Source organism: Sinocyclocheilus anshuiensis, unplaced genomic scaffold (genome assembly GCF_001515605.1).
Source record: "Sinocyclocheilus anshuiensis isolate Anshui unplaced genomic scaffold, SAMN03320099.WGS_v1.1 scaffold560, whole genome shotgun sequence".
Lineage (NCBI taxonomy): Eukaryota > Metazoa > Chordata > Actinopteri > Cypriniformes > Cyprinidae > Sinocyclocheilus > Sinocyclocheilus anshuiensis.
Genome location: NW_015554116.1, coordinates 321,540 through 332,520, shown reverse-complemented (window position 1 = coordinate 332,520; position 10,981 = coordinate 321,540). Strand labels below are relative to the sequence as shown.

Here is a 10,981-nt window from a genome sequence, read left to right as displayed (position 1 = left end):
ATATATATATATTAAAATAATATTTGTGTAATTTATTGATGTAAATCAATGTGTGAATTAATATGTTATAATCTGCATGTCTCAAACTCACCTTGTTGGGTAAAGCTGGATCAGCATTTGCCTTCAGCAAAAGTTTGACAGTTTTTGGATTCCCGCTCATGACGGCAGCATGAAGAGCTGTAGAACCATTCTAAATTGCAGGACAAAACACACACAGTCACAACTGAACCACTTTCTGGACTTTTTGGACGTCAGATGATGCTGCCGTACCTTCAGAAGGCCGAGTGAAGGAGAGAACTTGAGGAGCTCCTCAATGACGTTACAGTGGCCTTTATGTGCAGCCTTGAACAGAGCCGTGGAGCCGTCCTTCAGCCAGAAACACCAGAGACAGCAGAACAAACCATTTCATGCACTTTTAATAAGCTTCTTTTCCACCTGCCAAAACAATAACTAAAAATAAAATAAAATAAATGTTTTTTTAACATACTTTTCTATCTGCGTCACGGTCTGCACCTCGTAGCAGCAGAACTTTGACCACCTCACTGTGTCCCCTCTGGGCTGCCATCCAGAGCGGAGCTGTGCCATCCTGACCCAAAAAACACAATCAACATGGAGAACACAATGAAATACATAATAGCAAACCAAACACTGCTAATCAAAACCAAACTGCGCATAAGCCATGAGTATAAATCAGACCTCTCGCGGTTGATTGACTTTAGCCCCGGATGACAAAAGCTGCCGTATTACGGTCACATGACCCTCTTGGGACACCAAAAATAAGGCAGTCGCACCATCCTGAAACAGAGATGATGTGTATGATGAAAATGGTATTTAGAGAATATGACAATAGACAAGATGTACAAGAATATGATCTTTCATACATAAAATAGCACTACATTAAATGACAAATGAATTAAAAATTATTAAATTAAAATATATGAATAATAAATATAATATTAATTCTGAATCAATTAACAAATGTGACCCTGGACCACAAAACCAGTCATAAGGGTCAATTTTTTGAAATTGAGATTTATACATAATCTGAAAGCTGAATAAATAAGATTTCCACTGATGTATTTTTTTTAGGATATGACCATATTTGGCCGAGATAGGCTACAACTATTTGAAAATCTGGACCAATGCTCAGACAGACAGGAACTAATATGGGGTGAATAATTAGAGGCAGACAGGTGAGCACAATGACGGTGATTAACTAATGATTAGACGGGCTAAACCAACACAAAGGGAAGAAACCACAACAAACAGTCCACAGGGGCATTACACCAAGTGACTTAAGACTGGTTTTGTATATATATATAAGATCATAAAACCCTAATTAAATAAAATAGGAATAGGACAAAATAAAAAACAAACAAATAAATAAATATTTCACTACACTGAAATAACATTACATAACATAACAAAATAAATTAATAAATATAATTAAAAAAACATCAATTTAAATACAAAAAAAAATAAATAAAATAAAACATAAAAAAATCACAATATTAAAATAACATTAAATAAAACAATAATCTATTCAAAATAAATTAAGAAATAATGAATATAATAGTATAGAAAAATGAATTAAAAATTAAATGAATGAATAAATAATACATTTAAATAAATATTAGATTAGATTAAAATAACATTACACTAAATGAAAAACAAAATTAGACATTAAAGGCACAATATGTAAGATTTTTTTATTAAAATATCCAAAAACCACTAGAACAGTGTTATATATTTTGCTGACTTGTGTACTTATATTATCCCAAATGTTTCGAAGAATATTTAAATCCAGAGAAATAAGCAATTTTAACTAGTGACACGGACCGTTTCCATAGTGTCATTGTGTCGCCTGAAAAAGACGTCATAACCTCTCGATTTCTGTTTTTTTGTTTTGTAGAAAACATGGGAACACCAAAGACGCTTTAATATGTTGTGCGTTTTAATAGACCGGTGATGACCGCACAGAGTAGCATTATAACAGAACTTTCAAACGTATCTAGTATGATAAAACAGCGCTGTTTTTTCCCCCACATACGCACGACCGGAAGGAGCGGAAGCGGTCGACTGTGGCATAATAAAAGCTCTGCTGCTTTCGAGCCGTGTGTCACGCTCGTTCAGTGGCCTTGTTTCGCTTTGACGGCTTTCAGCCTCACCCTGCTTCATTCTCCTACGTTAACAAATCATTAGCTCATCCATGAACATGATTTCTGCCCGAGTCCCGCTGGATTGCATCGGCTGTGAGGATGAAGACCACAACTCCCATGATTCCACACTGTCACGGTGTCATCAAACTACGCCTTTGTCTCTTTGTTTATTTTGAATACGCGCACTCTAGCAGCGAAAATGACATATTGTGCCTTTAAATAAAAATAAATTTTAAATAAATGCAATGAAATTCTTGGCAAGATGTGCTAAAACTACTAAAATATTTCCACCAAATTATTTGAAAATATTTGCTGTCTCCCAAGGATATGTTTTCATTTAACCTGTGTCTTAAGAGCAGAGTCTAAACACTGAAACCTTAGAGGAGCTGGCACAAACATGCATCAGGCGTTTAGGCCTCATGGGAGGAATAGAGCTGACTAACATTGAGCTGGTCGTGGACGCTGGCGCCGTTCTTCAGAAGGGTCTCCACCACTCTGGAGTGAGCGCACTGACAGGCCGCGGAGAGAGCCGTGCCGCCATCCTGCAGATCACAAACCAGTCCATTTATTCACAGTCACAGCATACCTCAGTCTCGTTTAGATCTCAATCACAGCGCACCTCTGTCCGAAACTCTGTGGACGCTCCAAATTCAAACAGGAGCTTGACAATGTCATTGTGGCCCTGCTGTGAAGCGAAGAAGAGAGCGGTGGAACCTGTCTGAGGAACAGAGACATCATCAGCAGCCGCACACTAATGTACACACACACACACACACACACACCTCTGAGGAGTCATCTTAACAACCTGACACTCCAGCTCAGACAGAAATAACTTTCACTGCTGCTTATTGCTAGGGAGACGTCAACAGAAATGCTGCTGAGGAATATAAAGAAACAAAACAAACAAACAGATTACATTAGATCAAAATAATGCAATAAATTAAAAAGTAAAAGAAAACATAAATATTCAAATAATACATAACATTTAATAAAAACAATTTTTTATATATAATTTTTTTTATTTATAAAGGTTTTTATTAAATATTTCGCTAATTATTACAAAAGGGTCTGGCTATTTAATAGCAGCAGTTTTGTTTAAAACAAAACTAAGTATTGTTAAAATTCTTGATATATTATACAAACTGTATATTTAATCATTTTGATTTGTATTATATATATATATATATGCTATAAAAAGGCTATTCACTAAAGAAAAATAATCTACAGAAAAAATAGGCTATAAAAATAAAAATAACATTCACTTAAAATTTAATTAAAATAAAAAATGTATGAATTAAAAGAGTTTGTTAATATGAGTCTGTTAAACAAAATGACAAATCATTAAAAAAAAAAAGAATAGTACAAAATTATTTATTATAAATAATAGTACAAAATAAAAAATAAACTAAACATGAATTTATATTCGATTAAAACAACATTAAATAAATATAAATACATTAACAAATATAAAAAACATCTAATTAAATTAAAATGAAACAATATAAATCAATAAACAACAAATAAAATAAAATCATTTAATTAGATTAAAATAATGTTACATAAATAAAAACAAAGAAATTAAAAATTAATTAAAAATAAATGCATAAATATCATATGGATGTGTACATAAAAATCCAAGTAAATATAATAAATAATATCATTTTATCATAAATATAATAATTAAAAATAAATGCATAAATATAAATTTCTAAATTAAAAAAATCTAATTAAATATAATAAATATTTTATTATAAATATAATAAAAAAATCGAATTGAATAAAATAAAAATACAACAAAATGAAGGAAAACATAAACAATAAATTTAATAAAATAAATATATTAGATTAAAATAACATTACATTAAATGAAAAATTAAAATGAATAAATATAATATTGAAATATCCAAATAAAATATAATAACAATTAAATTCAATTAATTAATTACTGCATTAGATTAAAATAACATTATATTAAATATAATGCCATTTAAATACATCAATAAATACAATAATAACAAAATCAAATTAAATACAATCAAAACAAACATAATAAACTAAATTACAACTAAATAGAATAAAAATATTGCATCCAAATAAATAAAATCTTATAGTTAGGCTGAAATGTTTAGATGGATATTTTCCTGTAGTTTAAGAAGTGAAGATGTGTAAGTTTAATAATATGAGACCAATTTATTACAAACACTCTAGAAATAGTCCATTATAACAGCAATCTAAGCGCATCAGTACCTCTCTCTGCAGATTAATATCTGCACCTTGCATGATGAGTTCCCGGACACACTCATAATGACCGCTGTATGAAGCCACCATTAACGCTGTGGTGCCGTACTGACAGAAACACACAGAAAGCATTATCATATGCCATACAATCACTGGAACAGTGAACTATAAAAATAAAAATAACATTCACTTAAAATTTAATTAAAATAAAAAATGTATGAATTAAAAGAGTTTGTTAATATGAGTCTGTTAAACAAAATGACAAATCATTAAAAAAAAAAAGAATAGTACAAAATTATTTATTATAAATAATAGTACAAAATAAAAAATAAACTAAACATGAATTTATATTCGATTAAAACAACATTAAATAAATATAAATACATTAACAAATATAAAAAACATCTAATTAAATTAAAATGAAACAATATAAATCAATAAACAACAAATAAAATAAAATCATTTAATTAGATTAAAATAATGTTACATAAATAAAAACAAAGAAATTAAAAATTAATTAAAAATAAATGCATAAATATCATATGGATGTGTACATAAAAATCCAAGTAAATATAATAAATAATATCATTTTATCATAAATATAATAATTAAAAATAAATGCATAAATATAAATTTCTAAATTAAAAAAATCTAATTAAATATAATAAATATTTTATTATAAATATAATAAAAAAATCGAATTGAATAAAATAAAAATACAACAAAATGAAGGAAAACATAAACAATAAATTTAATAAAATAAATATATTAGATTAAAATAACATTACATTAAATGAAAAATTAAAATGAATAAATATAATATTGAAATATCCAAATAAAATATAATAACAATTAAATTCAATTAATTAATTACTGCATTAGATTAAAATAACATTATATTAAATATAATGCCATTTAAATACATCAATAAATACAATAATAACAAAATCAAATTAAATACAATCAAAACAAACATAATAAACTAAATTACAACTAAATAGAATAAAAATATTGCATCCAAATAAATAAAATCTTATAGTTAGGCTGAAATGTTTAGATGGATATTTTCCTGTAGTTTAAGAAGTGAAGATGTGTAAGTTTAATAATATGAGACCAATTTATTACAAACACTCTAGAAATAGTCCATTATAACAGCAATCTAAGCGCATCAGTACCTCTCTCTGCAGATTAATATCTGCACCTTGCATGATGAGTTCCCGGACACACTCATAATGACCGCTGTATGAAGCCACCATTAACGCTGTGGTGCCGTACTGACAGAAACACACAGAAAGCATTATCATATGCCATACAATCACTGGAACAGTGAAGCATGAAGGAAGGAAGAAGCTCGTACTCCATCTTTGCAGTCGACATCCACTCGGCCGCTGTTCAACAACAGCTGAAGCAAAGCCAAGTTTCCTTTCCTCGCTGCCCAAAACACAGCGTTAGCCAGTGGCGTCTCCTTCTGTCAGACACACAAACACAGAAACACATGAACACAGACAGATCACAATATTACCTCATGTGGACATTAACATGGTTAAATACAGTTTATATTACAATGTTAGCTAAGGATATCAGCATAAATCTTCTTATGCAACAGGGTCAAAATGAGCAAAGAAGTGTTGCTGAATAAAATATCATTAGGGGTTTGTTAAAGAAAAAAATTATTAATAAGTAATTGAATTGAATAACACCCAAATTAACAATTAGTTTCTACGACGTCAGCAGGTTTTATTATTTTTTAAATAAATGTATTATTATTTATACATTTTAAGCAGTAATGATTTTAATAAGTAATTACGAAATATAGAAAACCTTTTTGGTTGTAGCATAAAAATATAATATATAAAAATAACATTAATTTAAATGTAATTAACAATTTTAATTTAAATAAACAATTTAAAATAAAATAATATATTACATCAAAACAAATACACATTAAATCGAAAGTGTAGGATATGCATTATGTTAAACAAAATGACAGTAAAAAATGTTTTTATATTTATTATTTTAATTTTGTAAGGAAAATAAGACAATTCATAGAAAAAAATTTAAGAAAAAATAGTAATAGTTTATAGTCTATAATAGTTATAGCTTACAATATAATATAATATAATATATAAAATAGCATTAATTTCAAATGAAAAATTATTATTATAAGATATTTTAGCAACTACGGTTACCATGGTGACTTTTAAAACTGTGGGGGTGGGCGGACACTCGTCATAAGGCCATACAGACTTGCGTGACTGAGAGAAAAACTCTCCTAAATCGTTATTCGGACACACATTTATTAGTGTTCGTCTTAATGCATTTTTAGATTACACAGTTAATGTTTTACCAAAGCAAATGTTCATGTTTACCTTAAATGACATGCTGTGAATCTCATTCGTGCCTCATCTTGCAGGTTCGCGCGGTGCTCTCTATAATGTCCGTCCGCAGCGCGCGTTCATCCCGGTGCAGGTCTGACCGAGCGCTGTTTACCGCAGCGACTGCTTCACGGAAAACAGCACCAACAGGAGCGAGAGACGAATTCCCTGGTGTGTATCTCTCTCTCTCTCTCTCTCTCTCTCTTCATTCGTCAATGAATCGTTCGTATGAGTCGAATCTTTCCTATGAATCAGTTCAACCAGTTCACAAAACCGACCTGAATGATTAGTTAACTAATCGATTATAATTATAATTGAACGGATAGTAAGGTAAGTGAGTCAAGTGTTTTATTTTGATTGTTTTTGATTCAAAGTAATTTATTTGACATGTTTATGACTACATTAATAATGTTTATTCACAAACCCACTGCAGTTCTTTGGGTAATGTAATGTTTAATGTACTTCATGAAGTTGATTACAAATAATTGAATATATTTTCTTTCTCTTAGCTTTTTTAATATCAATATGGTAGCTACATTTAATGGTAAGTTTAAAATAAGTTAGGTAAAAATGTAATCTAGGTAAAAAAGTAACTACAATTTTTATCATGTAATCTGTAATCAGTAATGGAATACAATTTGTAATTAAACTACCCAACATACATTATATATATATATATATATATATATGTATGTGTGTGTGTGTGTGTGTGTGTGTTATGAGTTATTTTACTATACAAAAAGGCCACAACATTTATTTATTTTACTTAAAGGGTTCTATTATATATTTTGATAATTCTTACAAAAGGCTTTGACTGTTTACCAAACAAAGTGTTGTTGATCATATTGAAACATAACTAAATATTGTTACATTTTCTGTGGGGTCTGTATCACTTTTGATATAATATGTAGACTGTGTATATTTAATACAATGATGCATAATTTTCAGATTTTAAAGTTAATTTTGTAAGGAAAATTGTAAGGCTATTCGTTATAGTATAAAAATATAGTCTTTTTTATCTTTATTTAATACGACAAAATAATTTGGTAAGGAAAATAGTGAATATATATATATATATATATATATATATGTATATATATGTATACTGTGTATATATATATATATATTAAATAGGCTATAGTAAAAAAATGTAGTTATATTTATTATTTATATTTCATACAGCTAAGTGAAAATCAAAAGGCTATTCACTATAGTTTACAAATATAGGCTATAGTCTATAGTATAAACATACAATAAAATATATACATACAATAAACATATATTATGGGCTATAGTGTAAAAAATAATATAAATGCATAATATAAAAACAGTCTATATATAAATAAAGGCTACAGCACAAAACAAACTAATCTTTTTGTTTAATAAGCCAAAGTAATTTTTATAAGGCAAATTGCAAGGCTATTGACTTGTTCCAGACTGTGCATAATGAAAAGCCCCAAAATATGAGCTGCAGAGGCAATCATGGGATGAAGTGTAATAACAGGGGTAAATTATGACAGCATTATGACAGCACTGAAGAGCACACGGCTAAGTGAGATGAAGAAAGACAGATGACTCAGCAGTCACCCCCGTAATAAAGGCCTTGCTCTGGTTGGACTATACTTTGTGGATATAATGTCTGTAGTAGTACGTTCATTATATTCCAAACAAGAATCAAGTCAGACAAAACACGTCAGGCATCCAAACACTGCTGACTCAGTCCTCATTTAAATATTCAATAACGAACGAAAAGATGTCACATGAAGCATCACATTCGATTTCTTAGGACGACGTTTCGGAAAGCTTGATGTGCTGCAGTGTCGGTGATTTCGGTGAAGTTGTTGGTTAGGGTTAAATGTTTTAAGTCTTGTTAATTAGTGGCTTCCTCCTGCAGGATGACATAGTATGTATAGCAAGTTCTAACAGTATGGACACACCTTCAGCCTGATGGTATATAACACAGAAGACATGCTTCAGTTTCATCCACACGGCACTCCAAACACTCAGACACACACTTCCTGCAGAGCAACATGTTCGGTAAGTCTGGAAAGAAACACACATTTGTTTTGGACCTCGTGTTAACATTAGAAACAAGTTCAGTTGTTTGAATATTTATGTGCAATATTTAGTTATTTAAATTCAATTGCTGGACCAAAAATAAAACCTAATACTTTTGACAAAAAAAAAAAAAAACATACTGTTTTAAATATTATAAACAAGTTCAGTGGTTTAAATATTTGTGTAAATATTCAGTTATAAATATAATAGCATATATAAACATTTATTTAAATTGAATTGCTGAATCAAAAATCTTTCCTATATTGGGCTCTATTTATTTATTTTGAAAAACTGAATTAGTCTAAAAATAAGAACTTAAAAAAAACACAAACTTTCAAGTTAAACAAAGTAATAAAGTGCTCATTCTAGACCCGGTGTAAATATTATAAACAACCTCAGTTGTTTAAATATTTATGTTAAGTATTTATTTGAATTGCTGAAACAAAAATGTAATCTACATTGGGCTTTTTTTTTTTTTTTTAAATAATTATTTTCCAATTTTATTTGAATTATTTATTTTGTAAAAGAATCAGTCTAAAAGTGAATCATTCTAAGAATAAGAACTTTACACACACACACACCAAACTTTAAAGTTATTTAAAGTGATAAAGACAACATTTTTTCAACACTACCGGCAGGGATTGTAGGTGGGGGGAGTGAATGTACAGCGCTCTCTCCTACCTTCAGTACCATGACTGAGGTGCCCTTGAGCAAGGCACCGAGCCCCCAACTGCTCCCCGGGCGCTGCAGCATAAATGGCTGCCCACTGCTCCGGGTGTGTGTTCACGGTGTGTGTGTGTTCACTGCTGTGTGTGTGCACTTTGGATGGGATAAATGCAGAGCACTAATTCTGAGTATGGGTCACTATACTTGGCCACATGTCACATCACATTTTTAAATATTATAAACAAGTTTAGTTGTTTAAATATTTATTAAATATTTATTTAAATTGAATTGCTGAAACAAAAATGTAACCTAAATTGGGCTAATGTTTAAAATTAATTTTATTTTATTTATTTAAGAGAAGTGAATCAGTCTAACAAATAAGAGAGGGGGGGGGACTCAAACTTTCAGGTTATTCAAAGTGATAAAATAAAAAACCACAAGTTACCTAAACCTAAATTGTGCTCATTATTTTTATTTATTTTTGTGAAAGTTAAACAGCCTACGAAAAAAAAAATCTTTCAAAGTTTCGTTTTTCTTTTCAACCCTTTCCAACTATGTCTTTCTAAATTTTGCTTTATTTATTTATTTAGTGCTCTCTATTTTTATTTATATATTTGTTCACTTATTTATTTTTGTAAAAGTGAATCAGTCTCAGAATAAGAACTAAAATAAATAAATTAATTAAAACTCTACTTTCAGGTTATCCAAAGTGATATAGCAAATAATCATATGTTTGTTTTAGACCTGTGTAAATATTATAACAGGATTCAGAAAAATAAAGATGTAGTTATTAAAAATGACTACATTTTTAGTTATGTTAATTTAGTTCTTTTATTTTTTTTTTCAAACTTGAAAAGGAACCTTAATTGTGCTCACTATTCTTATTTGTTTGTTTGTTTGTCAACCAACCACAAAAAAAAAGCTTTTAGGTCATCCAAAGTGATAAAGCTAATGTTTGTTTAAAGGGGTCATATGATGCTGCTAAAAAGAACATTATTTAAACAAAGTAGTTTCGCTTTCACAACGAAAAACACAGCGGCCTAGCATGAGCGGAAGCCCCGGCTTAGCGTGCGCTGAGGCCGGGATAGAGTGAGCTGAGGTCGGGCTAGAGTGAGCTGAGGCGGTGGGGTCGAGAACAGCGCGCCCGGCGGATCCGGCGAATGAGCGGCAACCACATGTAATGACCCCGGGCTGGATTCCGCTTCGTCCACGGTGAAAGTTGATGTATTCCGTCAGCGACCAGCACAGATCCGCTCTAGGCATGACGAAGCGGATATCGTCCTCTTTTGGAAGACCAAACAAAGTAGTTTCGCTTTCACAACGAAGCACACAGCGTCTTCACGACATGGCTGCAGCGTCAACAAAACTACAGTGAGACTAAAAGTTACGCCTTCTTTCTTTGCGTGAACATTTGGGCGGCGTTATGCAAATCTTCCCACATAGTGAGGTAGATATGTGGGGGCGTGTTAGAACGAGCCGTTTTAG

The 10,981-nt window shown here is 30.4% G+C and overlaps 2 protein-coding genes across 3 annotated transcripts in view; one reads left to right on the top strand and one right to left on the bottom strand.

Moving 5' to 3' along the window:
• ankrd29 (ankyrin repeat domain 29) overlaps nt 1-6,905 on the bottom strand; it is a 7,610-nt gene extending 705 nt beyond the window's left edge. The window contains exons 1-9 of one of the 2 annotated variants that reach the window (XM_016462248.1): nt 6,767-6,905; nt 5,755-5,865; nt 5,573-5,671; nt 2,779-2,877; nt 2,603-2,701; nt 697-795; nt 488-586; nt 271-366; nt 92-190 (exon numbers count right to left, since the gene is read on the bottom strand). In XM_016462248.1, the coding sequence (XP_016317734.1) occupies nt 92-190; nt 271-366; nt 488-586; nt 697-795; nt 2,603-2,701; nt 2,779-2,877; nt 5,573-5,671; nt 5,755-5,865; nt 6,767-6,778 (813 nt within the window). In that variant the 5' untranslated portion in view covers nt 6,779-6,905. Of the gene's footprint in view, nt 1-91; nt 191-270; nt 367-487; nt 587-696; nt 796-2,602; nt 2,702-2,778; nt 2,878-4,406; nt 4,550-5,572; nt 5,672-5,754; nt 5,866-6,766 lie in introns of those variants that run through there. The other variant, XM_016462249.1, reaches the window with a different exon arrangement.
• Nucleotides 6,906-6,985: 80 nt separating this feature from the next.
• Nucleotides 6,986-10,981, top strand: part of cts12 (cathepsin 12) — a 9,193-nt gene continuing 5,197 nt past the window's right edge. Inside the window, exons 1-2 of the mRNA XM_016462193.1 lie at nt 6,986-7,102; nt 8,667-8,809. Coding sequence (XP_016317679.1) covers nt 8,803-8,809 — 7 coding nt within the window. The 5' untranslated portion in view covers nt 6,986-7,102; nt 8,667-8,802. The remainder of the gene's footprint in view (nt 7,103-8,666; nt 8,810-10,981) is intronic.